This window comes from Chelmon rostratus, chromosome 1 (assembly GCF_017976325.1).
Source record: "Chelmon rostratus isolate fCheRos1 chromosome 1, fCheRos1.pri, whole genome shotgun sequence".
NCBI classification, from domain to species: domain Eukaryota; kingdom Metazoa; phylum Chordata; class Actinopteri; order Chaetodontiformes; family Chaetodontidae; genus Chelmon; species Chelmon rostratus.
The window spans coordinates 25,039,782-25,055,452 of NC_055658.1; the positions used below are offsets into that span (position 1 = coordinate 25,039,782).

Consider the following 15,671-nt stretch of genomic DNA (forward strand, 5'->3'; position numbering starts at 1 on the left):
CATTTCATTTGGTAGAAAACAACTTCTAAATCACAACTCACTGCATCAGCACCTCAAAGTACATGCTCTGCAATGAATGAACACCTGTGACAGTCTTTACAACACCTGAATATTATGAGTTTATAAGAGGAGGCGTCAGACGAAGCACCTTTGATTTCAGCCTCTGTTCTGTTAGAAACCTCGTGCTCTCAGTCTGCGATCGACCATCTCATGTGAATGTCCTCAGACTCTCCTGGCCAGAGATGATTATTGTTATTGTTACTTTTAGTATTGAAAGTGTTTGAAGGTTTATGAGAAATTCTTTTCATCCAGACCCTTGCCCTGCTGGTTCCTGGAAAACCGTTTCGAAGATACAATTTAGGACACAGTCGTCAAAGTGTCTGCAGGGTTTTACTGATGCTCAAATGTACAAACGGTGAAGTGAACAGAGTCCTCTGCTGGGGGGACTTCTGCTCTGCATCCTCAGCTCCTCTAATTTAAAAGTGCGAGTCTGATAACAGCTCTAATTCAGTTTGACAAAAACATCTAATCCCATCCCGCTCTGCACGGCTGCTCACACGTAATTGTTTGGGAGAAATTAACACAATCCCTTTGTTCATCACTTGATTATTCTAATTAATGATTGCAGTGATTGAGTTATTTATGAAAGCAAATAAGATTCTGTTAATAATTACCATTAACAAGATGAGGCACTGCTAACAGCAGGAAGTGACAAAGAAGCAAATAAATTCACAGACTTAACAGCAGGGTCGGACATGTCCATCAAAACTATATTTAGTAATACAAACAAAAGGATTCTGTAAAATATATGTGATATATTCTAATAATGAATAGTTCAACTCTTTCTGCATGTGTGCAAAAAAATGTAATTAAAGACATGGACCTCAGACTCTACCTTTATTTATAAAAATGTCATTTTTGGTAAATAAGCTCCATTCATGTTACATTTCAAGATAAGAAAATTATTTAATTGTATACTCAGAATTAACAATTGTAAGTATTAGGCAATATTTTCCCCAATTATCAAGATAATAGTGATCCAAAAACATTGCTGTTATTGTACCTGCCCCCCCAACACGGTGTCTATCATGCATTACAAACATCATCTAGTGTAAAGTTAAAGGCTGAGTCTCCATGGAAACAGCTTCCATGTGACACAGCGAGTGTGAGTTTTTCAAGACCACGACTGTTCACTGTCTCTCCTCCAACATGGCGGCGTTCCCCAGCCCAAACCCCTTAGGCCCGAAGTTTTTGGCGTAGCAGACTGAAGAGAGAATTAGAAAACAAAGTTGACTTCATTTTCTGCACTTCTGAGCGTGTGTGTGTGTGAGTGTGTGTGTGTGTGTGTGTGTACCTTTACAGTAAAGCTCTCCATCCTTGTCTGTCACGGTGGTCGACTCCAGGCTTTTACCACACAGAGCACAGCGGAAACAGGTCTTATGCCAGGGCTGCTCACACACAGAATAATAAAGAAAAACAAAACTAAGATTAAAAACTGGCTTCTTAACAAAACGTTGAGTCTAAAGCTTAAGTTGTGGCCCCGTCTGAGCAGCAAAGTTCACTATGTGGCACACTCAGACCAGAATCCACCTGGTGTGACCCTGAACGTTCAATCAGACTGAACTCTGCCTGATACAACGATGGCGGCTCAGTTCACGACTGGAAGTGAATGTGTCATCTCAACCGGATGTTTCAAATGTTTCACCATGAATGCATCACGATTCTCTGGAGCCCCCTGCCCCTCAGACAGCCTGAGTCCACCACTGATATGCACATCTGCTCCGTTAAAGGTGAACAAACATGAACTGCTGTGCACATTCTGTGATTTAGAGATGGCAGCGAAACAGGAAACACATTGAATTTGTCCATTCAGGCTTCAGTGGAAGTGAATGGCAAACAGAGTGAGTATTGGAAATGCATTGACTTTAAAGGAAAGATCACGTGATCATTAAAGTCTGAATTTATGTTTTTATGTTAAAGAAGGATGGGTTTTAAAATGCGTGGAAATAGAAAGTGCAGTACAGTGAATCATGTACAGTGAATCATCTGAAAATAAAAGCCAGTGACATATCAGAGTGTCCCAGGAAGGACGTTCCTCACCTTCCCGGCTCCCATCACCTTCTCGGCTGCGTAGACGGCTTTGGAGCAGCGAGGGCAGCGATCTGAACCTCCAAACTTCTGGGAAAATTTATTGGTGCTTGAGTTTGAAGAAGCTGGTTGTGGTTTAGAGCTAGAAGAAAAAAAGACACTGTGTGATCACAGGTGTGGTTATTGTACCTGTAGTTTAGGGGTTGGGTGTGTTTAGATGATGGATCTGCTCTAATCTGCTGACAGTCAATATGCCCTTATTTATTCACTATCTTTGAAGAGTCACTTCTCTAAGTCCCCAATTTTCACACTTTCTGGAAATCTCTCTCTGAAAGAGTCTTATTTTTATTTTTTACTGTAAAAGGTAAACAGCTTTTTTTCAAATAATAGACTTGTTTCTGCAGCTGTGTTCAGAAATGAAGCTTTGTCATCTGAAATTAACCAGTTTGACTTGGATTAATTCACCTAAAAATGATGAAAGGTTGCCAGCAGAAATTTCTAAATCTCAGAGCCAAAACCAAAACTACCTACATGTATGGACTGATTCCATCAGGGAAAAGTGAATAAATTTTCTGTTGGGTGAAATGACTCTTTAATATAATGCCAGACTTGTGTTTTAACTGCAGTGTGACCACGTACTCTTGAGGCTGCAGGTCTGCGTTGGGTCCAGGAGGATCAGAGCTCAGAGCTCCAGCTCCTTGCCCGTATCCGTAGCCTTTTGGCCCATATTTCTTGCCGTAACAGGACTTGCAGTAAATCTCAGACTCGTGCGCCGCCACCGTGGTGCTGTCCAGCCCTTTTCTGCAGCTCACTGTGTGAAGGAAACACAAACGCATCACACACATGAAACCGTGTCTGACCACGAGGCTGGAAAGCTCTCAGATTGTCCAGACTGGGGGATGTCACGGTGGAGCGCTGGAGGTTAAATAAAGCTCCCACCTAACTAGTTTTATCAGTCAACAGTGGCATTACACATAGTCAGATGTGCTGTGTTGCTATTTAAGGAGAGTGTGAGGTGAATGCTCGAGTAAAGATGAACACTCAGCAGATGGGTGAGCTCATCTCAGAGGCCTTTCAGGGCTGGAACGACCCAGCAGCCTCACAAGCTCACGTCCAACCGACTGCAGACTGTTTGTGCAGAGATCAGTGAATGCATACGAGGTGTCCGGTCTGAGTCCAGATCAGACCGCTGCAGCAGGGAGATCTGGTTATTATGGCCAGACAACTTTGGCTGTATCGCAACGGAACCACAATCGAAATTCAGGTCAGGACCCAGAAACCCAGAAAGATGGAGCGTTAGATGTCCCAGATCCACCATCACACCGTCCCTGCTGGACCAGAACCGGTCTACTCACTGCAGATGAAGCAGGTCTTGTGGAAGCTCCTCCCATTACACTGCATCTCCTCTGCATGGTACACCGTCTTCTCACAGGCGGCACAACTGGCACCTCCACCCCAGTTTGGCATCTTAGAGAAACAAACAAACAAAAAGACACCGATCAATCTATAGCTTTACCAATCATTTGTTTTCGTGAAATATGTCCGTTCCCTGAATGCAACGTGGTGCCTTCAGAGTGCTTCCTTTGTCTGCCCAACAGGCCAAAACTCAACAGTACTCAGGTTACAATGGTGAGAAAAACCTCAGAGTTTCACATTTGAGGAGCTGAAATCAGACAATTCATTTTCTGTCAATCAACTAATCAATCAATCGGCTTATTATCTAAGCTGTAGTGTAACGTCCTGCCTTGAAATAGTTAAATTTATCATTTCTAAGGATGTGAAATGTAGATGAGCTCACAGCTCTTTCCATTTTAAGATCTAATTTCATCTGTTATTTCCACAAGTGATGTTTTGGTCACACTTCATGTGAAGGTACACATTTTCATCATTAGCTAGTTGCTCATTAGCATTAAAATTAGCAGCATGTTACCTCTTTATTAGTCATTGTAGGGCACTTATTAATGCCTTATTCTGGAGGTTATTAAGGGTTTGATTATTAAGACTGTAATTAATGTACAACAGTTTCCTTAATTACAAGCAATAAGCAGTAATTAGGAGGATGTTGAGGGAAAAATCTTAGTTAATGACCTTGTATTTATTTAGGTGCTTTATGATAAATAGACAATATGCTACTAATATAAAATAAACAGATCAGCGTGATGGCAGAGACGTCTGTTAGATGTGATTCTAGACTGAATTATATAACTGTAAATTAAACTGGAGAGTTTAATCTTTCCTATGAAGTGAGAGAGCCTTCTTTACAGCGACTCATGTGCTCTGTATACTTTTTAATGTCTACTTTCTCACATTTAAGCCCAATAATAGGTATAAAAATGACGATTGGATTATGAAATTAAGGGCTCAAATAAATAAACCCTTAACCCAAACCTAAACTGCTGTTGGCTGTATTTTTGTTCTTTGTCACATGCAGTCTCAGCTGTACAGTGTTTCTCATATTCCCTGATCAGTTTTGACCGTTCTCGTCTCACTTCGCCTCATCAGATTTGACTCAGGCGTCCCTTAAATGTCAGCTTCTTCACTAAATGTCTGGAGATGTGGCGTTGCTGCCCTGTCCGGCCTTCTGTCTCACATTCCAGTTTCCACTCATATCATAGGCTGCCCGCCTCACAGGACTGCTATGTTATATTCCAGGAATAGTGGCTTTACTGAGACATTGGCCAGACAAAAGCCACTTCTGGAGGACAAATCTCACATGGAACTGACCCCTGATGTCAAACAGATAAAGTAGATGTACTTCCAGCTGTAAAACCTAAAGTAAAATAACCATAGATTAACCACTCAGCTACCGACAGGAAGCTTTAACACAAAGGAAACGAGTCCTTACCTTGAATGCAAGCCTGTGTGCTTCAGTCCTAGCGTGGCAGTGAACGCTCCAGGGTGGCTTAAGTAGTGTCCATCTCTCCATCAGCACAGTCCATCAGTGACGCTCCAATGAAACAATCCTCCTAAAATAACCTGTGACAGAGAAAAGCCCTCTGACCCTTCATCACAGGCTGAAAGAGGCCTGAACATCAGCCATTTGTTTTGGACTCGCAGCAATCAGGCAGCCCTGACAGACAGCTGCATGCAAGCATGTTGCAGGATTATGTGCATAAACGATGGGAACGTAAAGCATGAGAGTGACAACTGCATTCATTCACAGCTCATTACGCACCACAGAACAAAAAAAATGGACAGGGTGGATGGAAAATGCAGAACAAAATGCCTTTTCTTTGATCCCCAGAGGAGAAGTCATGTTGTTACCTACATCAAAATGGTTCATCATGTGTATGGTGGTTTAAGACGTTTCGTGCCACATTTATGTCATATTGGTACAGGAATTAAATGTGCCTGGTTCCAGACCACCAACAGCGCTGATGTCTTCAGGGATTCAAATAGAATGACAGATATCTCCCACTTCAACTCAAGAGTTTTAAGACTTCAACGGAGCTCTAATTTCAGTCTCCAATCAGCTGCGGCATCACCAAGAGATCATTAAAATATGTTCCAGTCAGATATAAATTAAAACGCACTGTAGAAAATATATCAGCAAGTCGTGAATAAGTTGATGGAAAGAAATACAGAAAAGTGATGTCTGAAAAGTAACCATCATTAGATTTAATGTGTATGAAACTTTATATTAATGCTGACAATCCAATCAGGTGATTACAAATGCACATGTGTACATAAAGCTAACTTTACATTTAAATGGTGTAATTAACCATCCTGAAATATACAGACATATATTCTCATTCTGAATGATGCGAATGTGGTGTCTCTCAGCACGTCAGGCGCAGCTCTGCATCGTCAGACTCTGTTCCGCTTTCATTCGTCCAATCACTACTCTGTCAGCCCCGGCTGTCACTTTTCTGCTTCTTTTGGGGTTTTTAAAGCTTTTTCACTGTAAAAAAAGCTGCCTGTCGATGACACCGTGACCCAAACAGTAAAGCTGAGGGCCGGACAGCTAAACAATGAGCTGAAAGTCACTGTAAAGTTGGAGGAAGATGCACATTGAGGTGATAACTGATGTTCATCACTATAATGTGACAATTAGAAAATACTGATTATAGCTGCTTTAAGTATTTATCTACTTGGCTTATTGGCTCTTATGGTACATCAGCATGCTAACATGTTGTGGTTTAGCATGTCAGGATGCTATATTAGCATTACTATCAAAGCAGAAGTGACAGCTTTTCAGTCAAAACGGCCAATTCAACTTTCCTTATTTTGTTTGCTAAACTGAAAAATCAACAGATGAATCTATATTAAAATCATTATAAGTAGCAGCCCTACATGTCTGCAGTAATTATAGTCCCATAGCTGAGGAGAAGTAGACCAAAAGACACACCGACATCACATGATGCTGCTAAAAAATGTATTCAAGTTCAATTAACATTTTACACTTAGCATCAGAAATTCCTTATAAATTAAACTTGTCAAAATGTCTGATCTGTCTTAGAATGAATCCCACATATTCACAAAGATTCTCAATTCCATTCTTGAGGGGTAACAGTTAACATGTACATATGTGCAAAAGACGTCTCATTAGGTTTAACAAAATCAATAACGTTTTCAATCAAACTCATCTTTCAGTCAAATACATCCATCTGGCTTGTTCTCCGTAGTACTGATATGACTTTTACTACTCTTTGAATCTGAAGAAAGATGATAAATTGCTGTGCACATCACTCACATTTGCAGATGTAACTAAAAAACAAACCAATAAAAAAAGAATGTCAACTTTCCTCCGTTATATTCTGAAAGTTTGGTCCTGGGAAAAGTTTCTACCAGCATCACAACGAGCAGGAAAACAGTGTTCATGAGGACGTGGTGAACGTGTCCACGGGCCCACAGCTGCAGTCTGTTTCTATGTTCCATTTCTAGAGCGGGCTGTGAGCGGAGGCAGTGAGGCTGCTGTGAAATGTTCAGAGGTAATCAATACTGACACTCCTAAAGAGACGCAAAATGAAAGACACCCACCCACGACACAAGCACACACATAATGTACACAGACACCGGCCGGGCTCCCTTCAGGAGTCCTCAGTGGCCACGTCCAGCTTCCTCTGAGGGATGTAAACAGTTTTGGTGGCCAGGTGTCCACCGGTGGTTACCATGGCAGCCAGAGGGGAGAGGGGGACCGGCGTGTGGAAGAAGCTGTGCTGGGGGAGCGCAGTCCCTTTGGGGGTGGTCATCAGAGGCTGGACGACAGACAATCCTCAGTTAGTCTCTGATCTCAGATGAACTCTGACAAGTTTTTATTTTGCTGTTTGTGTGAGGCTGCTTCAAATGGCAGAATTACTGCTGCAGTCCCAAAAAATACTATACTTAAATTAGACTTTTTGAAGAATGTATTGTGCTACTTTGGCACATTCAAGTATACTTCAGTGGCTCCAGTGAAAATAATGGATTCATGAGCATTTAAAACACACTTGCAGTACAACTTTTCTATACTTAAATGGTATTTCTAATACACAAGAGAATACTACTAAGTACTACAACTAAGTTTGTTGAACACCATCAATCATCTGATCTGTGACTGGACAACATGCTGATGAACAAGTTGCTGTTTGACTTAACAAATATGGCGATTTAATGCTGCACAGCCATAAAGTTTGGAATTCAACACAATCACAGCAGACATTATACAACTGCTCTCACAATTTGAGTAGTATTCCCTGTTTTCTTTACCTGTTGCACATTGATCAGGGCCACTGGTTGCCCGGATACAGACTGCTGGATGGGCAAAGGGGACACGGGCTTGATGAAAACCATGCCCCTCTGCTGCACAGCGAGTGGGCCTGGCAGCGGGCTGGCCAGGGTGTTGGCACACTCTGGAGTCTGGGGGGCAGCGAAGGCGTTTCCTGGGCCGGAGCCTGAGATCAGACCCAGGTTCTGCAGCGTGAAGTTGAGGATGGCAGGACTGGGGCTGTGGAGGCGGTGGGCCTGCTGGGTGGTGTTTGGCGAGGAGGCGGCAGCGGGTTTGTGAAGACGGAGGTTGGTGGGTGTAATCTCCTGGGCTGGGGAGGGTCTGGAGCCTGTTGACAACAACAGAAAAAAATGGTCTCTTCTCTCGGTGCATCTAATCTGCAGTTTTAATCAAGTTTATTTGCAGATTCAAAAAAATTAAGAAAAAAACTCAGACTCATCTAACAAAAAAACAAGCAAACACCTTAAAAATAAAAAGAAGAATCATTGTCCATGCCTAAAAGAGTAGGCTGTGCATAGATTTGACGATACATTTTTTGTCATTTGTCAAGAAAAAAAATTCTCTGCTTCGAGGTCATGAAATTTGAGGATCTGCCATTCCTCTGTTTAATATCATTGCACATTTAACTATCTTTGGGTTTTTGACAGTTGTTCGGACAAATCAGTTGACTGAGAAGGATTTAACCAATGTTGAACAGTTTGAGGCAAAGTTAAAACCTGGGTGCACCTTGACATTTAGTGCCATATTTACCTGCTGTTGGTGTTTGGTAGATGTTGTAAGTGGGAGTTGAGGCCTTGTTGTTTTCTCTCCCTGAACCTTGAATTTCCCTGTAGCTGATGAGGGACTGCTGGGAGATTGGGATGAGGTATCCGGCTGGTACTAAAGTCTGGAGAGAGAGAAACAAATGTCATGAATGCTGCTGTTCAAACACAACAAAGGTCTTAAAAGCCTCTGTGGTGTTAACTGAAGCGCAGTAGGTGCATTTACCTCAGTGTGGAGCTGTCCTGGGGTCAGAGGTATGGCTCTGACAGGCGTCAAGCCCGCCTCGCTGTCAGAGTTCGCCGCCTTGTCCTCTCTGTCCAGAAAGGTCTCCAGGCTCTGCTCTAGTGTCTGATTGGCTACAGCACCACCGGGGGTGTTTACAAACTCTGGGTCCAGGTGGAGGGCGCGAGGCGAGGGCCGGCTTGAGAGCTGAGTGCTGCGACGGGACTTCAGACGTGCCTGCAGGATCTCACACAGCTTTGGAGAGGTATCCTACAGGAGGCCGACAAGAAGAGGGGAACAGAGCGGGAGGGAAATACGGCATGTCAGAAATAAATAACAACATAATCATCATCATCTTAAAATGCTTAAGGGCAGAACAACTTTCCTTTAATCTCTCAAATAGTACCTTAAAGTTGGGGTCTGTCCTCTTGTTTTTGGAGGGGCTGCCCTCTGAGGCTGAACCTGAACCCAGCCGTTTGAGCGCCATGGGGCTGCCGTCTGATGCCCTGGAGGCCGGCTGGCCCCTGGCTGTATTCTGGCCAGTCGGGCTCTGCCCGGTCTTATCCTCAAAGGTCATAGAGCGCACAGCGAGGCTGGTCGGCTGCGGCCTGGCCAGAGGGTTTGGCCTGGGGGAAGAAGGCTGCAAGTACACGGCGTAGGGCCCGGCCCCCCTCTGCTGAGGTAACAACACGGGGATCAGGGATGAACACTGTGCAGGGATGTATGTGACGGAGCCTGTGGGCAGGGCTGACAGTGGGGTGTGGGGGGTGAGGTGGACAGTAGTGTTGACTCCAGGCTCCTGGGTTGGAGTTAGTAACGGCGCCTGAGAAGAGGTCGGCTCTAACCTCACAGCAGCTGCGTCCGCCTCAGCAGAAGCGGGCTTTGGATGTTTAGCTCCAGTCCTGAAACAGAAGCCGGACTCTCATTTAACACAAGGATCTACAACGACCTTATTATAAATTCATAAGTAATGCAGCTCTTAGAAGAGTTACATTCAGTAGTGTATATTCAACAGCATTCTTACCAGCCTCATCAACTCTATTAATGGACAAAAATGGCTTTAAAGAGCCCTAAACAGATTGGAGCTAAATGGAACCAAACTTACGCAGACTCCTGGTCAAGTTCAATCTGACAAATAGCAGCGAGTTGGGCCATTTTGTTTGGAAAATCAGTGTTTGATGGATCGCCTGAAGAAAAAAAAGAAGAATTGTATGTTCAGCGTCATCACACCATTCATAAACATACACGCCACAACAGTAACCTGCAGACATGCTCGATACGCACTGAGGGCACTCTTGACAGGACTGCTGGGGGCGGAATTGATCTTGCGACGGTCATCCTGAATGCTCCTGGCCAACTTTATGAGGGAGGGGTGTCGGGTGAAGCTGCGTTTACTTCCAGGTGATGAAAACAGGTTTTTGGCACAGTTATCTATAGTTGCACGGGACTCCAGTACACTTTTCTTCTTGGAAGAGCATTCAGATGCGGTGTTCTGCAAGTCTGAAATAAGAATTTAATGTTAAGTCCGTGAAATTGGGAGACAATAATTCAATCATTAATTATTGCTCAAGACAAACTGGAAGACCTAAAATATGTTTTAATTTACAGCTTTGTCGATACCTTTGACTTGTGGGAATTCTTCGGGGCCGACCCATTCAAAGGCCGGTTTCCTCCCCCTCTCTTCTGTCACGTGGACTTTCTCAATGAGCTTCAGGCTCCGCAGCACATTAGCTATATCATACAGCCGCCGCACTTTGGCTGCAAACACATGAGAGAGATTATCTACTGCCAGTACAGAGACAGGTGTATTTTGTACAGACCTCTTTAAAAGGGTTAAATAGCTTTACATTGCAATGAAGTTTCATGAACACCTGCATGCCTTCAGGCCCTCCACACTATTAAAATTACATCTACCATCTGGCACTAGTACTGCACAGTGTCTCTGTCATTATTTGTTCTTTTCACAAATAAGACATTTTAAATGTGCTGGCACTGAAAGAAAGCCTAAAGTAGATGAGATCTAAAATCATACATCAGCTTTGTTTTACTTTACCGCTAACACTGAGAAACACACTCTATCTGGCAGGCCCTGTACTCACTCTTGAACTTGTTCTTGTCTTGATCTGCACCCTGGTCCTCTCCGATCAGAATCTTGGCGGCCACATCCAGACTGACCACACGAGGACTAGACACCAGGAAGAGCATGACAAACTTCTGGCTCATCACCCTCAGAGATTTGTCTTTCCGACTGTTAACAGAGGCTGAACAGGACAAACAGAGAGATAAAAAATCTGAAAACTGCACCACAAAACCAAGAAGTGAAAAGTTTATAGAACAGAGTAAAAGCACTTGTTTAAATGTTTTCTCTTGTTAACACTTTTGTTCAGAAGGGTCGATAATACTTTTATGATGCATGCAGTGTTTATTAAAACTGTGTATTTCAACAAAAGACGAAACACAAACTCATCTGTTATTTGCAAAAGGTTGATTTTGAGGAAATCTAACACCAGTGAAAATGCAGGATTAACCAAAAAGCCACAACCATTCTGACAACACTCCAGCTTCCCACCTGCTCTGAACTCTACTCCTGGAAGCTCCACAAAGAATAGCTCCTTCTGCCCCTGCTCTCCGCTCTCCAGGTCCACCTCTTCGTTCTCCTTCTCATCCCCGTCAAAGTCAAACTCTTTGTCCAGGAGGCGCTGCCGGATCTGCTGCATCTGCTGGCCGTACCTGTGCTCCTCGCCCACCTGCTTCAAAATGGCCAGAGTCTGAGCCAGTTTGGTCCGGCCATGCCATGCGTAGCGGTTCTTGGCTGAGCGGCTCACCATGTGGAGACTCTCCAGCACGTTCATGATGTCGTAGATGCGCCTGCGTTCCACATCTGTGCACATGGACAGAAAACACATAGAACCTCATGTTAAGAAATTAACTATTGTCACAGTCTTTTGTTTTTTGTCCTCATTAAGCTGTATGTCTTTTTTCAATGCAAGTACATTGAGTGCAATGTCTAAACCAGAGTCTAAATCCTTGTATGTGCACACATGCTTGGCCAAACATAAATTCTAAATTAGTAAAAGAAAGAGATCACAGTGAAGAAATTCAAACCAGCAACAATAAGTTAGAAGATTAGAATGTGTGGATTACCCACAAACTCACATATTTGCACACATGAGAAAAAATTAGACATCTCATTTACGATCAGTGTGGAAAATGTTTGACAATCAATTTTTTAAATTAAAATTACTGATTAATGCAGATATAATGGAATGCATTATTATTATTACTGCAGTTACTGCTGTAGTATTATCAAGATGATGCACAAACTATACACTGAAGCCCTGAAAGCAACCATTCACTGCCAAATACAGTATATGAAAGCTTGATGAATGGACATTGTGTGATTGACATACTGAGCTCAGTGGCCACATCATCCAGGCAGATGTCGTTATTGAGGGCAGGGTTCGGGCAATCTGGGTAGCGGGCGAGGAATTTATGACAGAGCAAACCCAGACTCTTCTCTTTCCTGCTGATCATTTTCTCCGACTCTTCTCCATTTTCAGCGTCCTACAGGAAAAGAAACAGAGAACCACAGATAAGAAATGGAATCCTTTAAACACCCTGAAAGCATCTATCATGTGATGGCGTTAGGATGTTTATGTACCTGTGTGGAGTCAACACCTTCCCGCGCGTCGTTGTCCATACACAGCTCCTTCTCTCGGTTCCGGATGTCAGGACTAGCTGCACTGATGAGCATTTTGAGGTTGGACGTTGGTGTCCAGGGGTCCACAGAACCTACTTCTCTTCCTTTTTTAGGCGTAGCGAGAGGACCCATGGTCGGCTGCTTCTCCACTGATGCTGCACACTGACCGAATAACGTCTTTGGAGTATTTACAGGAACCTGGGATGCTACAAAGCCATCATCCTAGTCAGCAAAATGAGAAACAAAGAGATGATGAGGATTGATATACATACCTACTGAGGTACACTGGGATTAAGAGAACAAGTTATCTCAGACAAACATTCAGATTGCTTTGTACTCTGACCTTTGAATGAGATTCATGGGTCAGCTTTTGAGATTCAAGCGCTGTACTTTTCCACCATAGCATAAGATTTTACAAGAATTATATTAGCTAATGTTAGCTAGGCATTAATACAGTGATTGGAGGTAGACTCTGTTCAGGGGTCATATGAAACAACTGTGAAAATGGCTAAAAAAAACCCCCCAACCTTATAATAGTCTTAACAGTCTGAGTCAAGGCAAAAGGCAGCTAGCATTATTAATTTGAACAAGCTAACATTTGTTCTAACATTTAAACTTGCTCAATGGATTTTTTCCCTTCTTTCTATTACATTTCATTATATGTTATATATTATCTAGTTTCATTAATTTTAACCTTTTGTTTAAAAAGTATTTATAAATGTTACTCATGAATTATTGGATTTACTATTTAGCACGATAATTAAACAGCTAAATTTCGGAGAGTCTTACCGCTTCCTCAGTACAACATATTAATCCAGTACCAACATTTTTAAAACAGCATGACAACGATGAGTTATAAATGTGCCGGTGATCAATTTAGATCACTCCCTACCTTCCTCGGATGGCAAAATTGACGAGAAGATCAGTTTAAACCTAATCAAAACACCAGATTTACAGTGGCGGTAACTGACGTACGTCCCATCGAATCGCCGGGCCCAACGGACGCGGCGGTCCCGCCCTTTTTATTAGAAGAAGCCAATGGGAGCATCACGCGAGGCAGCATAGAGGAAGTGGAAAGAGCGTCCCGCGCAGGTAAACTGTTTTTGAAATCCTTGGCGCGGAACGTCCGTACGGTAACGGCGGCCGCTCGCTTTAAACTCTCATACGTTTGTTGGAAAACCTGAATCATCACGACAAGATGAACGCGGCATTTACAAGACGACATGTTTAAAAAGATTCCCTCCAAAGTTGATACTCGCTGTCACGTAGCCGGCTGCGAGCGCCCGCCGTCTGGTAAGGTCTAGGGCTCACTTACATAACAAAACATACTCCGGCTCACACACACTAAAACTGGATAATCCAGAAACTGCTCATACATTAGCAGCTTTGTTTTAAACGATACCGTAGCGACATAAGCTAACGCTGAATGACCAACAAGTGAAGCGGTTTATGAGAGGAGGCGGTAACCTAAGCTAAACCAAAGCTTTAACTTAGTTTAAACATCCTCATGTTTTTTTTTCCAAATAAAGACTTCTATAGATTAAATACAGGTAAATAAAACTTACCCAGATCCGAAAAATAAGCTTTGCTCCTACGTTAGAGGAAACGTCCCATCTTCACGGTGCTGTGTTGTGGATTTCAGCTAAGTTACGTTATATTCAAATGAGAAGTCCGAGCGCTGAAATGTGGATTTTAATACAAGACCACAAGCAGAAACATAAAACCTCAGAGAGGAAAAGTACAAACTATACGAGGCTCTTAGTGTTTTATCTTCCCTTACTGGTGAGCACTGGCTTCACTGGCCTCTTGGTCAACTTTACTACAGTCGTGAAAAGTTTGCCCAGTTGTGTTAGTGACCACCCGCCCAGTGCGAGCATGCGCGCTCACGTCAGGCCGACACCACACTTCCTGTCTGATAGGCGGATAGGCGGGCCCCATCGGCTCTGGGCGGGCCCAGGTCTGGGTCCCTGGTCTAGGTTTACATTATGATGAGTTATTTCAACTTGGAGTGAAAATCATAATAATTGTTTCCTTGCTCCTCGTGTGTTTTAATGAAAACTCTGTGTGGTCTGAATCCTTCTTAATGTTGGTATAGTATGCCTGCTGGGAGCATATGCAGAGCATACTCTGTTCTAAGTCCTGCATTGCGAATGTTGCATAAGTAAAAGCATGTCTGTATAATCAGGGAAATGTACTTAAAGTATTCAAAATAAAAGTATTCAGTACAGAAAAATGGCTGCTGTGACTGTTCTTCTATTAAACTGATCTCATTAGATTATTCATGTAAAAGCAGGATTTTACTGTTGTAGTTGTCTGAGGTGGAGCTCATTTTGAATTATTTTGTATAGGACCGAAACTGATGATTATTACTGTTGATTACTAAATATTATTTTCATTCTGGATGAATTTTGCTGATTATTTTCTTCATTAATTACCTGATTGTTTTGTTTGTAAACAGTCTAAAAATGTGAGAAATGGCGTCACAATGAGCTAAAGTGATGCCTTTACAATGTTTGTTCAGTCCAACCAACAGTCCAAAGCTCAACATTATTACAAATACATTCAAATCATTCAAAGAAAAAGCAGCAATTCTTTACATCTGAGAAGCTGGAATCATGAAATGTTTTTACTCAAGTAAAGCACAAGTACATCAAATTTGTACTTATGTAGAGTATTTGAGTAAATGTTCTTAGTTACATGCCATCTCTGTTAAAACCTGATCAGTACAGTGTTGGTTTCTGCTCTGGTCCAATGCTGCACACAAAATGGCTCATGCCTCTTACACCAACTTGAATCAATCAGCTCTGTGCAGCAAGTTAACCAAATATAATGTGTGCCAACAGTATCATAAACAATACAGCTAATAAACACATGTCTCATGTGATGTTTAGTCCCTGAATGCACCCGCCCTCATTGGTACCACCAAATGTAAGTATAGAGAACACAGCAGACTGGCACCTTCATATAGAAACTCAAAGGCTACCTATGCGGAAGAATACTTCCTGGCTTTACATTATGGAATACATACTAATATACAATTGAAACTAGATTTTGACAGAGGAACCCTCTACAAGATACGCCCACAAGATAAACTAATAGTGTAGGACCTCCCTTAGTTGATATTGTGCTTTAATGAGATTAATCAAAATACCAAAAAACAGTTGAACCTTGAAATTTGGGGACCCTGAGGTG

General features: G+C 42.6%; 2 protein-coding genes across 2 annotated transcripts; both read right to left on the reverse strand.

Moving 5' to 3' along the window:
• Positions 1-880: 880 nt before the first annotated feature.
• Positions 881-5,016, reverse strand: csrp3 (cysteine and glycine-rich protein 3 (cardiac LIM protein)). The gene is made up of 6 exons (XM_041937349.1): positions 4,934-5,016; positions 3,444-3,555; positions 2,728-2,899; positions 2,101-2,230; positions 1,355-1,448; positions 881-1,264 (listed from the first exon to the last, which is right to left on the reverse strand). Exons 1-6 carry the CDS (start codon positions 5,012-5,014, stop codon positions 1,191-1,193), a joined length of 663 nt encoding a protein of 220 aa, XP_041793283.1. The 5' UTR covers positions 5,015-5,016; the 3' UTR covers positions 881-1,190.
• Positions 5,017-5,697: 681 nt separating this feature from the next.
• Positions 5,698-14,333, reverse strand: e2f8 (E2F transcription factor 8). Its single transcript, XM_041937226.1, has 13 exons — positions 14,045-14,333; positions 12,441-12,701; positions 12,190-12,343; positions 11,349-11,660; positions 10,879-11,040; positions 10,400-10,537; positions 10,064-10,279; positions 9,885-9,966; positions 9,186-9,681; positions 8,783-9,049; positions 8,546-8,681; positions 7,777-8,123; positions 5,698-7,286 (listed from the first exon to the last, which is right to left on the reverse strand). The coding sequence occupies exons 2-13, from the start codon at positions 12,609-12,611 to the stop codon at positions 7,119-7,121; spliced, it is 2,649 nt and encodes an 882-aa protein (XP_041793160.1). The 5' UTR covers positions 12,612-12,701; positions 14,045-14,333; the 3' UTR covers positions 5,698-7,118.
• Between the last annotated feature and the right edge of the window lie 1,338 nt (positions 14,334-15,671).

Excerpts from the sequence above, each read along its gene's own strand:
- csrp3 (XM_041937349.1), bottom strand. The coding sequence starts at position 5,014 with ATGGAGAGATGGACACTACTTAAGCCACCCTGGAGCGTTCACTGCCAC. Across the intron at positions 3,556-4,933 it reads CACACAGGCTTGCATTCAAG|ATGCCAAACTGGGGTGGAGG; the intron begins GTAAGGACTCGT and ends TGTTTCTCTAAG. Across the intron at positions 2,900-3,443 it reads CAAGACCTGCTTCATCTGCA|TGAGCTGCAGAAAAGGGCTG; the intron begins GTGAGTAGACCG and ends TCCTTCACACAG.
- e2f8 (XM_041937226.1), bottom strand. The coding sequence starts at position 12,611 with ATGGGTCCTCTCGCTACGCCTAAAAAAGGAAGAGAAGTAGGTTCTGTG. Across the intron at positions 11,041-11,348 it reads AGGAGTAGAGTTCAGAGCAG|CCTCTGTTAACAGTCGGAAA; the intron begins GTGGGAAGCTGG and ends TGTCCTGTTCAG. Across the intron at positions 8,682-8,782 it reads CAGGACAGCTCCACACTGAG|ACTTTAGTACCAGCCGGATA; the intron begins GTAAATGCACCT and ends CTCTCTCTCCAG.